The sequence below is a fragment of the Marmota monax genome, unplaced genomic scaffold (genome assembly GCF_021218885.2).
Source record: "Marmota monax isolate L192 unplaced genomic scaffold, Marmota_monax_Labrador192_F-V1.1 WCK01_AAM20220418_F8-fsc00263, whole genome shotgun sequence".
Classification (NCBI taxonomy): Eukaryota; Metazoa; Chordata; class Mammalia; order Rodentia; family Sciuridae; genus Marmota; species Marmota monax.
The window spans coordinates 463,699-484,918 of NW_026693408.1; the positions used below are offsets into that span (position 1 = coordinate 463,699).

At 37.1% G+C, this 21,220-nt stretch overlaps 1 protein-coding gene across 4 annotated transcripts in view; it reads left to right on the forward strand.

The window, feature by feature from the left end:
- The first annotated feature begins 386 nt into the window (after positions 1-386).
- Positions 387-21,220, forward strand: part of Mapk9 (mitogen-activated protein kinase 9) — a 50,684-nt gene continuing 29,850 nt past the window's right edge. The window contains exons 1-2 of one of the 4 annotated variants that reach the window (XM_058583353.1): positions 387-585; positions 11,227-11,397. In XM_058583353.1, the coding sequence (XP_058439336.1) occupies positions 11,276-11,397 (122 nt within the window). In that variant the 5' untranslated portion in view covers positions 387-585; positions 11,227-11,275. Of the gene's footprint in view, positions 586-11,226; positions 11,398-11,809; positions 12,051-21,220 lie in introns of those variants that run through there. The other 3 variants (XM_046457066.2, XM_046457065.2, XM_046457067.2) reach the window with 3 other exon arrangements.

Sequence of the window (21,220 nt, forward strand, 5' to 3'; positions counted from 1 at the left end):
CTCGCCGGTCCGGCCCTCGCAGGCTCTGGGTCCCCTAGGCCCACCCACTCCGCGTCCAGCCACCTCCCCCCTTTTCGAGGGCGGGCTAGGCAGGCGGGCCAAGCCGTGCAGAGGTCTCCATCCCGCTGCGCTCACAGCGCAGACCCGAGCGCAGTAGCCAGACGGCCCGCTGGGCTGAGCCACCTAGGGGGCGCCGCTCCCACCCGACCCCGGACCAGGCCTGCGCGGGGGGGGGGGGGGGGGGGCTACACAGCTCCTGGTCCCTCCCTTATCTCCGACAGCGACCCGCCCCCTTGGCACGATTGGCCGCGCCTGTCCGACACTCCGCGTGCTGATTGGTGGGCCCGAGGGTCGTTCAGGCAGAGCGCCGCGGCCGCGGCGGCAGCAGCGGAGGAGAAGGGAGCCGGACCGGAAGGGTCGAAGCGCCCCGGCGCCCCTCACAGCCACTGCGGCGGCGACGGGGCGGAGCAGAGCGGGGCGGGGCGGCGGGCCGAGCCCCCTGGCAGCAGAGCCGGGAGCGGCTAGTGTGCTGCGCCGACAGTCTGCGGGCTTGCCCTCTCTCCCTGGCGGCGGCGGGGAGGCGAGGTGAGCCTGGCGGGCGGTCTAGGCCTGGCGGGGGCTGCATGGGCCGGGCCCCTCTGGGGAGGGGCGGCGGGAAAACCGCGCGGCCCAGGTCTGCGGGGTGGGCGCGGGACCGCCGGGCAGGGGTGGGCAGGGGTCTGCCGGGCGCTGTCGGCCACAGCCGCCGCCCCTGTCCTCCGGGATGCCGCAGTCGCCCCCTCCCGTCCGGCTGTCAGCAGTCCGGGGCTTTGGGTCCGCTTTCCGGCCTGACCCCAGCAGACCTGCCCGAGGGGTTTCTGTGGGCACCAGCCCTCCGGGTTGTGGGGCACACAGCTGCGCACCCATGCCGGATGTTAGGAGCTCCGAGTCTGGTGCCTGCGACCTTGGCTAAGGGACTAACACTCGCTGTCCTCGGTTTTGCCCTCAGGAGAGTGGGGGCAGTGTCTACTTTTGGGGGCACAGTTGTCGGTCTGTATGACTGTATGAAAGCGTCTGGGGCAGGAGTCGGTGCACATTTGTAGAAAACTGGGCGGAGTACTGCCCCTTGGGGTTGTGAGTGTGGTAGGAACCTTCTCCCAGTCAGCCCAGAGGCCTCCCCCAATCCCACTTCCTGCACACCTCCAATGCCTTGTCATTGCACAGTTCCCAGCAAAGCCAAAGTGAGCCCTGCCCACCTCCTCTACCACTTCCCCCCCCACCACCCACAACACCAGAACTCTGGTCTTCTAGCTCACCCATCTCACCTGCCTTGAACATGCCAAATCCATTTACCTCAGGACCTTTGCACCTGCTCGTTCCCTTGTTTTGTAGTTGTCCCTGGCATTTTTACACAGATGGCTCTTACTGCTCCTTCCTCTGGTCAGATGTCTCATTTTTGGTAAGGCCTGCCTTGACCATTCTCTTTCTTCCCTTAGTCATTCTATTCCATTACTTTATTTCATTTTGTTTCTGGCACTTAACTCTGGTTTGACACTTCTTTGTTTATTTGGCTGTTTATTTTCTGTAGCTTTATGAAAATAGGTAGCTGCCTGATTTATGCAGTGCTTAGGAAACACACAGTAAGTATTTAGTAGTATCAGTTCAATGAATGATGTAAGGAATGACCCTGCCTGCCTGTTGTTTCTGCTTTATCTGTACATTTAGTGACTTCTATGTTGAAACTTGTAAGCAGATGGAAACTTGTTCTCATTTGTGAAATGTTTTAATATCCTTGACCCCTTTATTTGGTGGCTGTCAGAACAAGCTGTGATATAAATCTTACATTTTTGTAAGAGTTCAGCTCTGGTTTCTTTCTACACATTGGAGACACATCTACTGAATTCTGCATTATCTAGGTCATGGTTTTTGCTAGGCCCTAGGGACACAAAGGAGATAGCAACAGGGTCCCTTCCCCCAGAGGGCCCAGGAACCCAGAGAGAAGACTGTTTCCAGGACAGGGTATTATGCCTGCTGTAGAGGAGTTTCTGTGCCATGGAAATGTGGAGGAGGTGACAGGTGTTGCTGGTGGGCCTTTAATGGTGACCAGAATTTTTCTAGACAGGGAGAGGCACAGAAGTGTGAAAGGGCAAAAGGAAGGAAGGACTTTAGTCCTCTGTGGAGCTAAGAATCAGCCCTCAGGGACAAGTGTAAGATCTTGGAGTAGTGGGGATCCTGGAGAACTAGCAATTTTCTTGTAGCAATTTTTTACAAGTCAGAACTCCAAATTTGTTTATGTACTTTCCTGGGTTTTAAATGTTGGCAATATATAATTAAAAATTTTCATAAAAATTCTGTGAGCCTAGCTAAATGCAGACCTCATTCAACCTTAGTTGCAAGATTGTCAACCTCCAGGACAGATTGTGTGGGAGGGAGGAGCTGTGAAGATCTGGAAAAGTAGCCTAAGGCCAGGGGAACTAGGCCCTGTTTGCCCAGGTACCAGCTTAGGTACTCATTTGATTGTTACTGGAACCCTGTGAGTAGCGGCTGTGAAACTCATTTTTACAGATGAGGAAGTGGAGGCTCACAGCATTTTGCAGTCTGCTTCATAGCAAGTGGCTGGTAAGTGGAATTTGAACCCAGATCTTCCCCCAGTGCAACATTCTTTCCTGGGTCCTTAGCTCCTCTGAATATTTTTGTTTGGCTTTTAATTTGTTCTGGAAAAATAAAGTCCAGTCTATTTAAATGTTTTCCTCCTTTTAACCTTTTTTTCCTCTTCCAGAAGAATCCTGTGAGGTTAGAAATAATCCTTTTTTGGCATAGTCTCTGGAAAGCTTTGATTTTTCTCAGAGAATTTAAATCTGAGGTGGGCAGTACTTTATAATAATTTGTTAACAGATTAAAATGTGTTTATTTGCTCCCCTAAATAAAGGTTTGAAAATACACTTGAATTTGTCTATTTAAAATAAAATTTTCCAAGTAAAATGTTATACAGAGTGATTAATATTAAGCTAATTGTTTTCATGATGTACAAGATAAAACATTAATCTTGTTTCATTTCAAACCTTATTCACTTACATATTTATTCCACTCATTATTTTCAAGCAAATCCTAAATATTGCCTAACTTCATCCGTGAATTTTTCAGTATATGTCTCCAAAAGATAAGGACCTTTTAAACTTGAACATGCAGTAATTCATTCATATAATCAAATAACCAGTTAGTATTCAAATTTTTGATTGAATCATGAATTCTATAGTTTAATCATTTGAAGGCAGATCCAGGTAAGATCCATATGCTGTGATTAGTTGATATGTCCTTACTTTTTTTTAACATATAGATTTCCCCCTCTATTTTCTTTTTAGTTTCCCTTGGAGTTTACTTGTTGATGTACATGGGTTTTTCTGTATCATTTCCACAGTTGGGGTTTTACTGACTATATCTCTGCAATGTAACTTAATGCTTTTCTCTGTATTTCCTGAAAATTAGTAGTTGGTTCATTAAGATTCAGGGTGTACTTGTCAATGTCACCATCTTGGGTGGCCTGCACTTTCCCATCGAGAAGCACCCCGAGATTCTGTGTTCATCTCTGTTTTGCAGATGACTACTGTCATTTGCCCCAGGTCACCCAGCTAAGTGGCTGACCCACTGGGAGTCTGACTCCAGACTCCAGATCCTAACCACTGCTCCACACTACTCTACCATATTTATTCTCCCAATTGGTTTCACCTTAATAAACATTAACTGGGCACCCACTATGTAATTAGTAGGAGATTGAGAAGTAAGTCAGACATATTTTCTACCATTAAAAAGCTCAGAGTAGAGCTGGAGGTAGATTTACAAGGTAAAATATTTTTAAATAAAGACAAGTTGTGATGGCAAAAATGGGGGCAGGTCCAGCACAGTTTGAAAGGAAAGGCTGTAGAGGAAAGCTGAGGAAGAAGAAGATGCTCTAACTAGATTTTGAAGGAGAAGAACAGAAGCAGGAGGGAAGTCATTTCAAGCAGATGAAGTTGTTGGGGCATAGGCCTGCAGGTGTGCAATAGGTGTGTATGCTTATCCTAGTTAGTTTGCCCAAAAGTGGATCAGAGTGCTTTCTGTCTCCTACTAAGGTTTTGAATCTTACTCTCAAAAGTTACTATTAAAGAAATTCAAACAGGAAATGCTGTGATTACTGCATATTTTCTAGAAATCAGCGCTCAGGGACAAGTGTAAGATCACTTGTCACTTTTATAAATTCCTTATTGTGCAATAATTGTAGACCCATAAGAAGTTGCAAAGACCCACTTACCTGTCACCCAGTCTTCTCCAGTGATTGTATATTTACATAACAATAGTACGTTATCAAGGAACAAGGAAATTGGCATTAGTATGGTGTATATGTACAGTTCGCTATTATTTTATCACATATGGAGATTTGTAGAACTACTACCACTGCCACAATAAAGATATAGAACTATTTTATCATCGCAAAGATCTCTTTGTGCTACCCCTTATTACCTACCTTGCCCCCACCATCTAAAACCCTGACAGTCACTAATATTTTCTATATCTCTATAATTTTGTAATTTCAAGAATATATATGAAATTATATAGAATGTGACCTTTTGCAATTTTTTTTTAACTAAGTCCTTAGTACCCTTGGGGAATTGGTTCTAGTTCTCTCCTATGGATACCAAAATCCATGGATGCTCAAGACCCTTATAAAATGGTATAGTATTTGCATATAACCTATGCAAACTCTCTCATATACTTTAAGTCATCTCTAAATGATTTATATTACCTAATACAATGTCAATACTGTATGAATAGTTGTTGTGTAATTTAGGGAATAATGACAAGAAGAAAATGTCAGTACTTTACATGCTCAGTATAGATGCAGTTTTCCCCAGATGTCTTCTTTTTAAATTTAAAATTATTTGAACTGATATATTAAACATAAAATTGTGCATATTAGTAGGGGTACCATGTAATGTTTTGATACATTTATATATCATATAATATTTAAATCAGGTCAGACATTCTATCACTTCAAACATTTATCATTCTTTATAGTAAAAAATTTCAAAATCTTTTCAGCTTTTTGAAATGTGTAGCACATTATTGTTATCTATAGTCACCCTGCTATATATAACAATAGCACACCAGAACTTTTTCCCCCTTTTTAATTGTATCTTAGTACCCATGAATCATCTGAAATCCTTTCTAAATCCATGTTTGGTTTAATCCTCAGATGTAGAGGTTATGGAGGGCCAACTGTATAATGTCTTTGAGGTTCACCTGAATTATGTTAGTAGTTTGGTTCTTTTCCTTGCTGAGGAGTATTCCGTGATACAGATACACAATCATTTAACCATTCACCAGTTGAAGGACAATTGGATTATTTCACTTTGAATCTGTTACAAATAGTACATGAGTATTTATGTACAGGTTCTCAGGTGGACAGATCTCTCTAAAATGTCTTGTGTGCAGTGGTTTGAAAGTAGCCCAAATGGAGGCTTACATAGTGCTTCTGATATTTCTGGATTCAGAGAGTAATAAGAAGGCCTACCCCACAGCTGCGAGTGGAGGCTGAAGAGGAGGAGAATGGATGGGCCCAGGTGCCTGAAAGCAGGGATGGTAGAAGCCTCCTGTATTCTTAGGATCCAATAGTTTAGTGAAGTGATAACCAAATACTAGTTGTTATTCTACATTGTAGTATGTATTGTCACTTAAGAACTGATGTTCAGAGGATGGCTCTGCAAAGCTATAAGGTTATTGATTATCAAAGTGAGTTTGGGCTGGGAGTGTAGTTCAGTGGTACAGTACTTGGTTAGCACATGTGAAGCCCTGAGTTTGATCCTTAGCACTAAGAAGAAAGAAGTTTATTTTACAAAGCTATTTTTTTTCATAAGAATTAAAATAGGACACCAAAAAACAGTTTGATAATGAAAAATTCAGGAGGAAGTATTGAAACAAAGAGGATGATTATGAGAATCTGTTAACCGCAGCAGGTCGGTTCATTTATATGGTGCATGTCTTGAGTGTTCTGAAGCTGTAGTGTGATTAAAAGGTTTGAGTGTGGATCAGTGAGTCATCTTTATCAGTAAAAGAAAAAATGTTTTGGTGTAGGAAAAGCAATATGATAACATGAGAAGGACTGTAATTTTTCTGGCCTAGTCCTGACTAGCCCTTGGACACATGACTACTTTGTAAATAAAATCAGAAATATTAGAGTAGTATGTTGGGAAGAAAATGAATATGTGGTCAAACACACACCAGTTCAAATCTGGATTGTACTGAGAATTACTCTCTTCCTGTCTCCAAACCCCAGTTTCCTCATTTATACAGAAGGAGTAGTATTACCCTCATATGTTGTTAGAGCACTTATCAATGTGTCCCTTAGAGCCTGGCCCACTCTCCCTTTTCTAGCTTCATCTGCCTTAAACCCTTGGGTATCAGAAGGATCATTTTTTAGATTTTCATTTAAAATTTCTTCTTTAATAAGGTTTTTAAAATGTGAAATATGTGCATGATTCCAAAAATAAAAAAGACCAGAAAGGGAAATTTTCTCATTTCTTACAGTTTCTCTGTACTTGTTTACATCGTGTGTGTGTGTAGGTGTGTAGGTGTGTACGTGTACATAGATTGACATTTGCTATGTATACTCTTCAATTCGCTTTATTTCTTTTCTATATCTTAGACATCTTTCCATATCAATACATATTAAGTCCTGCTTCTATTTAATGGCTTTAATAGCACTTTATGCTGTAATATTAATAATTCAATCCTCTGTGTACATTAAGGTATTCGTAGTTTTTTTGCCTATCACAAGAAATGCTACAAACATCGTGCACGTATATCTTTGAATACTCTTACACATATATTTGTTAGATACATTATAGAATTGTAGTTATGATACTTGTTTTCCCTCAAAAAAAAAAAGTATTTACCAATTTATAGCTCTCAATAGCATGTATTGAAAGTATCCACATTCTCATGTCCTGGTTGATACTTTGAACAGGTCAGGTCTTGCCTCCTCCATGAAGCCTTCTTTTACTTTTATCTCTATACCCTTGTTTACTCCTTTCCCTCCTGCTCTTTTTTTTTTTTTTTTTTTTTGATGGGGGTGGTACTGGGGATAGAATCCAGGGTCTTGTACTTGATAGGCAAGTACCTTACTGCTGTACTATACCACCAGCCCCTTCTTCCCTACCATTGAGGAGCTCACAGCCTAGGGGAAGAAGCAGATCTTCAAAAGTTGTTATAATCCAGGCTGGTGGGTGCTACCAAATACAGAAGTAGTATGGATGCAGGACCTTGTTGGACTGATGATAGTGGCCATAGCAACACAGCATGGGAACCCAGGTGAAGAACCAGGACCCACTGGTGTGGGAAGTAGAGGTAGTGCATATAGATTTTAGTGTGATACTAATGTAGTTGCAGGAAGAATTCTTGTACTTCCCAACTTGTAAAACTGAGCCCCAGTTGATACTTCAGTTCATTGAAGTACAATCTCAACAGTATAGATTCATTAATAGCTAAATTGTGTGCCTTTCTCAGGTTGTCTTGAGTTTCTTTCTCTTGCTCTCATGAAGCCCAAAAGTGACAGAGAAAGGAGCTTTGACAATTTCTCTCTTACGTGACTTTTTTTTTTTTTTTTTTTTTTGCTTAATAAGGGCACTTATTGAAAGTGAAGGGCACTTTAATTTTCGAATTATTTTAAATCTTGAGATGAAATCATATTAATAATTATAGATCCTAGTATGATTGGATATTCTCCCCAAATTCAAAGAAACTAACCTAGTACAATATAGGTACTAGTAAGAATATGAGTAGCAAGTAAATGTAGAAGAGAGTTCAAAAGTTGTTCAACAATGTTGAGATTGATTTGTCCCAGCCTCAACATAAACAGGTGGTCCAGAATGGAAGGTGGCTCTGTGTTCAAGGTCATTCAGGAATACAACTCTTCCATCTCTTGTGTGTAACTTCCACTTGTAGGTCTATGACAGAAAAGATTGGAGAATGAGCAGCTTTCTATAAAACAAAATAAAATAAAAGCCAAACAACAAAAAAACATGATCTGGAAGTTGCACACATCACTTCTGTTCACACCTCAAAGGCCAAAAGTTGTTCATCTGGCCATTCCTGGCTTCCAGGAAAGCTGCCAGCTGTTGTTTCTACTTGAGCAGCTCAGTAGGGACAGGATGAATTCTAGCGTATATCAGTGGCCTGTGCCACAGTTGTGCTGCTTGTGCCTTAGCATTTCACACTTTCCCAAAATTGAACTCACCAGCTCTGCATGTCTTTTATGCTTTACCCTCATTTTTTCTCATCTCCAGGTCAGCAACGTAAACTTTCTCAAAATCATACATTTTCTCCTCATCCTATGTGCTGCTGTCCTGTCATTTTTATCTGGTTTTTCTCTCTGGTCCTACCTACTCTAATCCATCCCCTTCTCATCTTCCCATATAACCTATCTGAAAAGCAAGGTTGATCATGTCTGGTGCTTTGACACACCCCTCAGGACCAAGCTTATATGACCTTTGTTGATCTGATCTCATTTTTTCTTTGTCATCATTTCCCCATTATACAGCAAACTAGATCTCAAATGACTTATCTCACTCTCTCTGTAGGTGCTACTTCTCCCCACACTCCAAAATCTTCCCTATCATTCTGGGTTTAGGACCCTTCTTGTATTAGGTCTCTTTCTGAGTGTACTTACAGCACATGCTTTATAAGTTCACTGAGGACAGGCATTGTTATGGCATGGGATCTCATTTGCATGGGTAAATGTTTTGTGAATAACCAGTATCACTGGTGTATTTACAATATGACAAAGGAATGGCTGCCCCCAACAGAGCAGGCTGCAGTGGGTATCTGTCCTTTTACTGAGTCTCTTTAATCCTTTGCACTTGTACCTTGCTAGCTAAGCTGAACATTTTGCCATATTTAGACAATTTGAGTTCTGTGCCTCTACTGTCTACCCGTACCAAAACAGTCTAAGGTGGATTCTGCCTCCTCCATGAAACTTCCTTGTCTTCAGCAGCCCTGCCATTATGTAGGATCTCTTCTGCTTTTTGCCTTTGTTTACATCTTTCTTATGGCCATTACCTCATAGTAACTTGTGTTAGAATATAGATAACATATAGACTTGATCCTCATACTTCTCCCATCAATAATGAATTATATGCTACTTCAAGACTGGTTCAAAACTACTCATGGTGTATTTCTGTGATACTTACCACTTTATGTACAAAGACACCCCCTAAATATTGAGTTAAATTCTTTCAGCCTTTTGTTAATCTGTAGAAAAGGATATTCATTCAGATGTCAGTAATATGAAACAGAATTATAGGGAATCATTAAATGTTGTAATGTGGGTCAGATCAGTGAAGGTTTGTTGAACACTCAGTGTCCCATTGGCAGGCCCTCCCTGACCTGTCCTTGGAGTATGAGATGCCATGGTGAGCAGATAGACCTATGCCTACCCTCTTGGAGCATGAGGTACGGTGACCTTTTGGCCTGGGACTGTTCCTGAGTCCCCTCCACACAGAAGTGTGGCCTTGGCAGTTGTTCTAGATCATGAAGCTTTAGGTTGCTCCAATATAAGTTGGAATGATGATCCTGCTAGAGGCAGGGGAGGGTCCATGTGAGCCATCATGTTTGTCTAACATCTAGTACAAATGGCCCCTGGAGGCCCATCTAGCCAGCTGTACTAATGACTCTTAGCAGGAATGGCTGGTCAGAGTAATTGGGGCTGGGGTTGTGGCTCAGTGGTAGAGTGCTCGCCCAGCACATGCGAGGCCCTGGGTTTGATTCTCATAAAAATAAATGAATAAAGATATTGTGTCCAACTAAAATAAATAAGTATTAAAAAAAAGAATAATGAGGAAAAACATGGGGCAATGGTCAGTTGGAAAAACTATTGATTTCACTTCACATCTTTGTTGAGGTTGTTATTAATCAATTTATTTCTATGTTTCATGGCAATCCTAGATATCATTGTATTGAAATACAAATCATTCCTCAAAAAACTGATTGAGTAGATGTTAAATGTTAAATGATAGAACAAAAGGCAGGGATTTGATGAAGCTGTAGAAAAAAAATCTGTTTTTAAGCAATATGGGATGGTTATCTATATGATTTTTTTTATTTTTTATTTTTTTAATTTTTTTTAATTTTTTATTGTTGGCTGTTCAAAACATTACATAGTTCTTGATATATCATATTTCACACTTTGATTCAAGTGGGTTATGAGAATATATGATTTTTTTTAAAGAGAGAGAATTTTTTTAATATTTATTTTTTAGTTTTCAATGAACACAATATCTTTATTTTATTTTTATGTGGTGCTGAGGATCGAACCCAGCGCCCTACGCGTGCCAGGCGAGCACACTACTGCTTGAGCCACATCCCCAGCCCATCTATATGATTTTATTGCTGGCTTTTTAATTAAAAAGACAAATAACTTACTAACTTTTTAGTAAGTGTCATCAGACAAGAACTAGGAAACCAAGTAAATGTTTGCTTGTTTTCTGTATAAAATCAGCTAGATTCCTACAGAGTAGAAATCTCATCACTGCCTAAAGCACAAAAAATCTACTTTCTGCAGTTGCCAATTTATATTCATGCATATGTGAATAAACTTTGTAGTGTTGATATTTTCTGCTGTAGGGTAAGGCATAGTTTGTAGGTACAGGGGTTGCAGGCCAGCATCATAAAACAGAGGCTCATCCATGATTACCCATGTTACTAGGCCTCCAACAACCCATCATTTAACATGAATCTTGCTTTCCGGTTTATCACTTTGTGTTGGATCTGTAGTGGAAGACTGGGCCATTTGCTTTTCTTTAGGAATTCTAGAAGCTATCATTTTGAAATAATGCCCTCATTTGTGGTTGAGACTGCTAAGCATAAACTTGTCTCACAAAAAGCAAACTGATGAGAAGCATTTAGTAGTGTAGTAGTTTTACCATTGCTGGTGATAATACATAAATCTTCTCAAAAGTGGTTATTTTTTAAAGCAGACCCTTAAGATTTTGTCCCATTGGGCCTCAAAATTCCTTTCATAATGATCTTGTTCCACTGAAATGTCTATGCATTTATATCTGCATTTTTGTGTCTTTCTTAGGTTTAAAACTTGGTCAACTCATTTTATCAACTTAACAGCCACATTGTCTTATATCCCAGTATATTTGAAATACTATTAAGTGAGCTGTGTAAGTATAATTCAGTAAGAATGCATATTCATTCTGTTTCTCTTTTAAGGAATTTGACAACAGTACCAGCTCTTCAGAATATTGTATGACACTACATCATGAGTGACAGTAAATGTGATAGTCAGTTTTACAGTGTGCAAGTGGCAGACTCAACTTTCACTGTCCTAAAACGTTATCAGCAGTTGAAACCAATTGGCTCTGGAGCCCAAGGAATTGTTTGGTAAGTCTGATCTGTTTTAATAGTGTCGATTGAGTTTTTGCTCTAATAAAAAGAAAAAATAAATCATCAGAATTTAGAAACACTAAATGATAAAAGAAATACTCTGTTATAGGTTTATGAGCTAAATTGACTCAACTTCTTGCAGTAAGTTATTATATAGTCAGGTTGTAGGAACAAACCCAAATTCTTAGAATGCTGCATTAATAGGTAGCAATTTTTCTTTTGCTTCGTTTGTTTATTTCTTTTTTTTTCTTTTGGTTTTGTTTTGTTTTTCATTTTCCTTGTCATTATGATATCAGAGTAATAGGTATGACAGTGTAACAGAAATTTGGAGTTTTATTCATTTCTTCATCATGGCCACCTTTTCCCCCCCCTCCCCCTTTTATTCCCAATCACTCCTATTCATTTCTAGGCGCCATCATTGCAGTGCCTTGCCATTCATTGGCAGGATGAGGCCAGTCAGTGTCATTATCACACCATGGATTAACCAGGAAGGGATGCTGTGTGAGGGGTTGGGCTGGCCGTCTCTTCCTTGGTGTCTCTCTTCAACTATGTGTCCAGCCCAGGACGTCAGAACCGTTAGTCTGACCCTGAACCTTAGTCTCTTGCATGGTAAGACAGTCAGCTGCTGCGACATCACTGGCCAGCTAAAGGTAAAGTTTTTCACGTGTTTTCTAGACTATAGTTATCAGCACCTCCCAAACATTTTATCCCTTATTTTTCTGGGCATAACTTTTTCCCCCCTCTTTCTGGTCAATAAAAACAAGATTATTTTTGTCTCTAAAAGAAACTGTAATGTTTATAGCTAGTAGGCAAAGGGTATTAAAGATAAAAGAATTTCTTTGGGTGGTAGAGGAGTTTATCTTTTCATGTAGAGAAGCAGAGCTTAGAGAAGCTTCCTTACCAATTTTTAACTGATCCTCTGTTAGAGAGTATGTGATCAGGAAAATCAGTTGTTCTTTTATGCCTAGGTGGTTGAAGGCCCTTAGAGCTAAGAGAGTTGCAGTCCAGAATTTGAAAGAGAAACTAATGAGGGAGAGGGGTTTGGAGGGAATGCCCAATTTATATATAAAATAGTGCTGATGTTGACTTCTTACTGACAACATGCTTTATTGGTATGGGGTGGGTATCCTTTATCTGAAATTCTTGGGAGCAGAAGTATTTTGATTTCAGATTTTTTCCCCAGATTTTGGAATATTTGTATAGACTTAACCAATTTAGCATCCCTAATTAAAAAAAAAAATCTGAATCTGAAATACTCCAAAATCTAAAATTGTTTGAGCATCATTTGGAGCTTGTCACATTAGGGATGCTTACTTAATCCATACCTAAATTCTTTGTGCCAGGAGAAGATTTAAAATCAGTGGGTTGTTCAAATTAGAAAAAAATTGATGTTAATAAAAAGTTATGAACAATAAAACATTCTTTTGATTTATAGTTATTTCTTATTGAGAATTAAATGGTAGTTTGACACAGATAATTTGGCAATAGAGAGAGGAGGGAGGGAAGGATATAGAAGCAGGACATATCAAAGATCTTCAGGGAGTTCACTTTGTGGCTTTTAGACAGACAGTTATTTTAAATATGGGCTTCATTTATCCCTATAGGCTTGTCATTTACTTAGTTTTGAAGGTTTAGTAGTAATGTGAATAGTATATTTTATCTAATCACTGTGAATGCTGCCATAACCCTCACTAAACAAATGGTATAGGACTAGGAAGACTCATTGACTTCTTCCTGTCTAACAGGGTATTAGTGATAGGCCTGGGACCAAAACCCAGTTGTTGGTAATTTGAGACCTTGTTGCTTACAGCGAGATAAGAATTATTGTTAAATTTGAACCACTGATCTTAGCAATAATGAGTAAATACATATTTATTAAATACCTACATGAAAATTCTCAGATAATTATATTTATCTCTATAGGACAGCTATTACATTTAAAAACAGTTTTAATTTTATAGCTATAACCGATATTCAGTTTTATGGTATCTTCTCATCTTATGTTCTAATTTGGGAAAATAAAAACTTTAGAAGTGATTTTAGCTTTCCTTGTCCCCCTTTTCCCTTGTACCAATCTATAGATACCACTTAAGAGAGGGGAAATAATCTGGTAATGGCATATTACTGTTTAAGCAAACAAACAACAAACTTGCTTTTGCTCAAATAAGCTAATAAAACAATAGGTTCCATCCCAGGAAATGAATTCTATCATATTGCTTATTAAAATATTGTCAATTTACTGTTAATTGATGATCTAAAACTTTCTTTTGTCAGTAATGCCCTCCACCCAATGTTCACATCCTAATCCCTGGACCCTATCTATATATTACTTCATACAACAGAAGGAACTCTGCAGATTTGATTAAATTAATGATCTTGAAGTTGAAGAATTAGCCTCAGTTATTCTGGTAGACACAATATAATTAAAAGGGTTTTTACAAAAAGGAAACCAGAGGTCTTAGTCAAAGAAGGAGATGTGATAACAAAAGCAGAGTTTGTAATAGTGTAAAACCAGGAAGCAAAGAATATTGGAAGCCTCTAAAAGATAGAAAAAAAGTAAAGTTCTACTGACTCCTTTATTTTGGTCCCATAAGATCCATTTTGGACTTCTGACCTCCAGAACTATAAGACAATAAATGTCTATTGTTTTAAACCAATACTTGGTGGTAATTCATTACAATAGCATTAGGAAACTAATACAGAGGACTGTGCATTTGCAGTTTTGAAAAATAAAATGTAACAGGAGTGTATAGTTTATAAAACTTGTTAGTCTTTATTAAATTAGAGCATTGTAAAGACATAGGGACAGGTATACACATAAACCAAAGGACAGATTGTTGGCTTGCGTACAATTAAATGGGAGGATTGGAACAAGAATAAAATATTCTGATGCCTAAATTTGTTTTGTTTTGTTTTACAGTGCTGGGGAAAGAACTCAGGGCCTTGTGCATGCTAGGCAAGCACTCTACCATTTATCTATTCCCCTAGTCCTCAACCCCTAGTTTTGAATTGTTTTTAAAGTTTTTGTTGATTTGTTTCTATGTTTTATTCATTAGATGATGTTGGTAAAATTTATTAGGAAATAAATTTTTAAATGTTTATCATTTTAAAATACTTATTTCAACTAAGTTATATAGTAATATTAATTAATTGGAAGAGTGCAGAAAACAAACATACACCTTTTCTTTCTCCTTCTAAAATATTAAATTGTTCTACCAGAATAGGAAATTTTTTATATTTTGAAAGTTCTATGAAATATTTAGCTTTTTTTAAGTGTTTATTATTAGGTCTGGCAGTGCAAAGGTCATTAACAGTTACAACCATAGTGTGAAATAATTGGTATATCTTTTACTCCCTTCTTCCTCCAACTTTGTATAATAATGAACATTGGCCTGCTCTTAAATTGTTTTATTTTTCTCTATTAGTGTGTATGTGTATATATGTATAGTGTGTGTATTTATAAACAAATATTCACAACAAAATTTCCATGATAAAAGAGACATTTGGTATGAGGCACAAAATAGCTGTGACTTAGAAGGCATAGGTTCTAAATCCACTTCCGATCTTCACTGCTCTAGTGCTCTGTGACCTTGGGCAACCCACCTGTCTTCATGGGTCTTAATATGTTCACCTTTCAAATGACAGTTTGGAATTTCTTGTTTAAGATGGTAATGAAACACAAAAAAAAGAACCATGGCAATATCAGTGAATTAAGGTTTTAAAAAATTTCTGAAATATTAAAGTTGTTGGAATCTTGATAAGATAAAACAGCAGAGGAAGTGAGAATAAATAAATTAGTCATTTGTAATAAGAAAGACAATCTTTCTTTAATAGATCCCCAAGAGGCTGTGAATATAGAGATGACAAGTATAGAAAATGAAACAAGTGGCTAAAATTAGGGATATTAATAAAAAATATGTCTGAAATAGTTGTGCTCACAATATTCCCACCGCTTTCCCCATGCTCAGCATTTGTCCCTAGAGAGCTTATAAGTTAGTGAAGAATTATTAAATTGGGATCCAGAGAAAGACAGAAGCCCAGTGTGGGGAGCCCAACATTTGAGGTTGTCTTTCCCTTGGGGACATTTAAATTTTAAAAGGGGCAGATGAAATATTTGACTAGTGCTTTGGACTGTCTTATGGCTAAGAGATAGGGATTAGAGTTCAGGGCTTTCTAACAGAATCTAGCAAATTTCCTTTGCTTTGTATTGGGACCAAGAGTTACATCCTAGAAGTAAAGAAACCAGAGAGAGAGGTAAGTCCATGGAGGCACATCTCATTTGCTGAACTTCTACAGAAGTGAACCTAAATTGTTAGTGTCCCCATATGCTTAGCAGAAGTAAATATAAATTCTTTCTGGAGGAAGATAGCATTGTGCTAGGTATCAATATTTCTAGGTAACAGTTTTTACAAAGCAAGATCTAGCACATAATAAAAAATAACTAAACATACAAGGCAATAAGACAAGATCCAACAGAAACAGATTCACAAGAGGTATTGGTATTATTATAGTCACATTTTAAAGTAATTATGATGATATGTATGTTCAAGGTAATAAAAGGCAAGATTAAAATTTTAGGTATAGAAATGAGGACTTTTTTTTAAATGAGGACTTTAAAAAGAGAACTAAATGGAAATTCTAGAACTTAGAACTATAATAACTGAATTAAGAATTTAATGAGTAAATTTAACAACATATTAGATATAACTGAAGGAAGAATTAGTTACCTAGAAGATATATCAGCAAAAATTTTCTAGAATAAAGCCTGCAGAGACAAAAAGAGTAGGAAAACTATAAAAGAGAGAATATATTAATTTTTTGTTACTGAATAATAAATTACCACAAGATTAATGACTTAAAACAGCCCATATTTATTATCTCATGGTTCTTTAGGTCAGAAATCTGAGCCAGCTTGCCTGTAGTCTTGGCTCACCATCTCACTTGAAGGCTGAAACCAAGATGTTGCCTGGGCTGGGCTCTTACATAGAGACTCTAGGGAAAAGTCTTTTTCCAAGTTTATTTCAGTTATTGAAAGACTCTAGTTCCTTACTACTCTAGGTCTGAGGTCCCCAATCCTGTTCTTTCAACCAGAGGTCATTCATTGCTCCTAGAGGCTGCGTATTTTCCTTCTCAGTTGACCCCCGCTTTATCTTCAAGGCAGCAATGGCATGACTAGTACTTCCTATGAAGCATATCTCTTACTTCCCTGCTTTCCACCAGCCAGTGTAAACTCTGTTTTTAAAGGGCTCTTTTAAGAAGCCTGGGCAATCAATGTAATGAGATCCCATCTTAAAAAAACAAGACAAAAAACAGAAGGAAAAAAAAAAAAGAAAATGAAAGTTCGAAAAGGATACCATTTAAAATAGGATAACATTTTTTCTTATTACATTTGTAGGTGAAAAATCATAAAAAAAATGGGAAAGACCTCTACAAAAGCTAAAATATATTAGAAGAAATAAACAATGGTGGAATATATCATGTTTATGAATTATATAATGAATAAATTAAGGTATCAGTTTTCAAACTTGTCTGTAGACTGATTATAACCTACATCTAAATAGCCTTTTCTTAAAAAATGAAATTAATAAGATGATTCTAATAATTACATGTAAAATTAAAGTTTCAAGAATGATCAAAATACCCTTTAAGAAAAAGGGGGAAAGACTCTTACAGATACAAAGACTAACTAGGAAACTGTGGTGATTTGATGGTGTGATGTGGATACAAGGTGAGACAACAGAGCAGTGGAATACCATAAAGAACCTAGAAACAGAATAATACACAGGTGGGCTTATGATTTATTATAGTAGTGGTCTTACCAAGCATTGGGGAAAGGATAGTCTTTTCAGTAAATGGGCATATTAATATTTACATGGAAAAAAGTGAAATTTGACCCCAACCTCACATTATATACACAATTCAATCTCAGTTGAATTGCTCTGAATGTGAAAGAAAAAGTATTAAAGCTATTTAAATTTAATATAGGAGGATTTTTTTCATGATCTTTGGGGTAAAAGACATCTTTAAACAAGACATAAAAAGCATTCATCATAAAAGATTCATAAATTTATATTAAAATTAAAATTTTTAATTTATTAAAATTAAAAATTTTAATTTATTAAAATTAAGAAACTAGAAAAACAAGCGTAAGCATAAGAAGATACAGTCTGAGCAGGCATGGTGGCTCATTCCTGTAATCCCAGCAGCTCAGGAGGCTTAGCAGGAGGATCACAAGTTCAAAGCCAGGCTCAGCAATGGGAAGGTTCTAAGCAACTCAGTGAGACCCTGTCTCAAAATAAAATACAAAATACGGCTGGGGATGTGGCTCAGTGGTCAAGTGCCTCTGAGTTCAATCCCTGGTACCTGCCCCTCCAAAAAAAGAAGATACAGTCTACCTTTCATATCCCTAGGTTCTGCAGATTGAAAATATTCTGAAAAAATATTCCATCTGTACTGAACACGTACAGACTTCTTACCCTGTTATTTTTCCCTAAACAAAACAGTATAACAACTATTTATATAGTATATACATTATATTAGGTATTATAATTAATATAGAGATAAAGTATATGGAAGGATGTGCATAGGATATATGCAAATACCATACCATTTTATGTAAGGGACTTGAGTATCTGTGGAGGGTTCTAGGTCCAATCTTCCATGGATACTGAGGGATGAGTATAGACTGACCAAAGTCTCTTATTCCGAATATATAAAGAGCTCTAATCAATAAAATAATCAGAGACAATCAAATAAAAAATATGTTGTCATAAAAGAGGAAATTCAAATAACTGATAAACAGAAAAAATATGCTTAATGTCATTGTTCATCAGGGCAATGCAAATTAAAGTTGTATTCTCATTTATATAATGAATACCACTGTACAGTCAGCACAATGGTTAAAAATTAAAATGTAGATAATACCAAGTATTGGTGAGAATATAGAACAGCTCACATACAGCTCCCACAGGTAAACTTTTTGTTTAGTGCAGGTAGACCTAGAAATTAATAGAATAACTTTGGAAATGTATACCAAAATAGAATATATTCATTCCCACTCTTAGCTATTAACTTATCAGAAATACATGCGAAGGGAACCTGGACCTGAATAAAGAATGTTTGTGACAATATTTATTACAGTTACTTGAAGACTAAAAGCAACTAAAATATCTGTCAATGTTAGGTGATATAGTCATGAAATGAATATTATAACAATGACAGAATGAATTATAACTATACAGAATAATGGGTGAAACTCATAAATACAATGTTGAACAAAAGAAATCATATATAGATTTCAAAAACCAAACAAAAATAAACTATGGGGCCTTAAGGAGGTGTGTTTAGCAAGTGAAAGCAAAGAAGTGATTACCGTAAAAGCCAGAAGTAGTTCTTGTCTTTGGTGGACAGGAAGGATAACAGTTGGAAGGGTTGTGTGAGGAGAACTTTGAGCAGCTGATTGAACATGGCTCTTTATGATAAATCATTGATCTAAAGAACAAAACACAAAATTCAGGAATAAATATCAGACTGCCTCCTTGCCAACAATACTCAAAGATGGAAATCAGTGAAGCAATGGCCTTCAAGTTCTGAGAGAAAATTGATTTTTAACTTAGAAGGAAAATTATCAATGCAAGATGAGGGCAAAGTAAGGTTCTTTCTCTTCTACGTACTTTTTCTGGGGAAATTCCTTGAGGATGGACTCTAATAAGAAAGACAGTGTCATAACGTGTAACATGAGAAACAAAAGAGGCAGTGAACAGAAATCCCAGGTTAATAGCTATGTAGTAGGCTTTAAAAGAAGCTCCAAGATGCATGTATGGTGAGTGGCAGCAAAGGTCATGTGATATTTAGAAAATGAAATGTGATCCCAGCTCTATAACTAGTAATATTTACATGTACACATTCAGTGTATTGGTTTTCATTTAAATACATCCTAAGGAGGAAACACAGAATACTTAGCTTAAATATAAAATAAATATGTTAGTAAGCTTAACCATTTATGACTGAATTTTGGAAGAAAAAGGAGGATGGTAGAGAGTAAAAGAAAGGAGATAGGGGATGCAATAAAATTGTCTCATTTCACATACTTGGAAGTCCAGAAGTACCTTTGAAAACTGATGGAACAAGAAGTTTAGGCATATTATTTAAAGATATAAAGGCAACCAAAAAAAAAAAAAACCCTAAAATTAACATAAGATCAAAACTGGGAGGTGTTAGGAATTTCAAGTACATGGCTAAATCCTTAGTTTTTATTAATAGGTAGCAAATAGTTACTTTCTAAAGTTGGTAAATGAATAAATAGTGATTAAAAATATTTTTTTTCTGAAGCTAAAAAGTGATCACAAGAACCCAAACCAGAAATACTTGGAAGTCATTGCTTCTGGAGTCAGAGCCAGGAATGAAGAAGCATGTGTCTACTCAGATGCTTAAAATAGGCCCATTTGGCTCATTTTGGACAAAATGTTTTTAACTGACAAAAAGTATATGTTTATCGTGTAGAGCATGTGGTTTTGAAATGTGCATACATTATGGAATAGCTAAATTGAGCTAATTTACATATGTATTACTTCACATACTTCAATTTTTGTAGTGAGAATGCTTTAAGTCTATTCTCAGCAATTTTCAAGACTATACCATGTTATTAACTGTAGTCACCATGTTATACAGGAGAAGGCAGATTTAACTCATAACTCCTGTCTAACTGAAATTTTGGACAAAACTTTTAAAACCAAGATGTGTCTGTTTTCAAATTGTTGAATCTGATAAATATTTTGATATAAATGAACATAAATAGATTAATCTTTAATATTTTATGATTCATGTGATTGGCAAGTGGATATGTAGATTTATGTATGTGTATACACATACATGTATTATGAAATAAATTAAAGAAAAAGTAGTTAAGAATGACATTTCAAGTAATTCTTAACCAAATGCTATGGTGACAGCCTTCAACTTAAAAATAGATTGAATTAAATTAGAGTTGTTTGGCCAAAAAGCATCATTAAGAGAAAAGAATAAATAAATAAATAAAAACAATAAAATAAGTAAATAATTAGGAGCAATATTTTAAATGATGCTTAGGTTCTCTGATGTTCTTAAGCTATTTTTACCCCTAATGATTAATCAAAAGGTAATAACCCTAATAATGGTATTTAGTGCTAGGGTGAAACCTGAAAATATGCCATTAGGCTACTCAATTTTCTTGTCTATTTCCTGGAGGAAAATGAACACCAAATTTCATCATGGAACTTGAAATGCTAAAAACAGAGACTCTGGATTTTATTCTTACTATAATAGGAGGAAGTATTTCTAGCAAAATTTATATATAGCAATTGATTACATTAGAGATTTTGTATCTTGGGGATTTACCACAAACTGAGATTTTGGCTTCTATTTCTTTTTAAGTTTCTTTTGTCTGTGAAAAATATCATCAGAATTTAGATTGATTAAATTCTCTTCATGAGCTTAACCATTTCCTCTGCTTTGATGCTCCTTAATATATTTTACTTACTGATAATAGTGAATATTTTCAATTTCTTGACCTGAAGATTTCATTTCTTCACCAGTCTTAGATGCTCTGCATTAAATTACCTATAATAATCTCAACGAACATGATGAAAGTTTAATGTGCAAAGGATCCCTGTATCCCATCCTAATTGCAGCTGAAATTTCCATGACTCCATGCAAGAGTTAGTCCATCCTGCCATCTTGGCCAATTCACTTTTCTCTTCTGGTGTACAAGTCCCTTTACTGGAAACAAGTAGAAAGATTTTCCCACATTATTCATTTTAAAAGATAATTTATTGGATACATA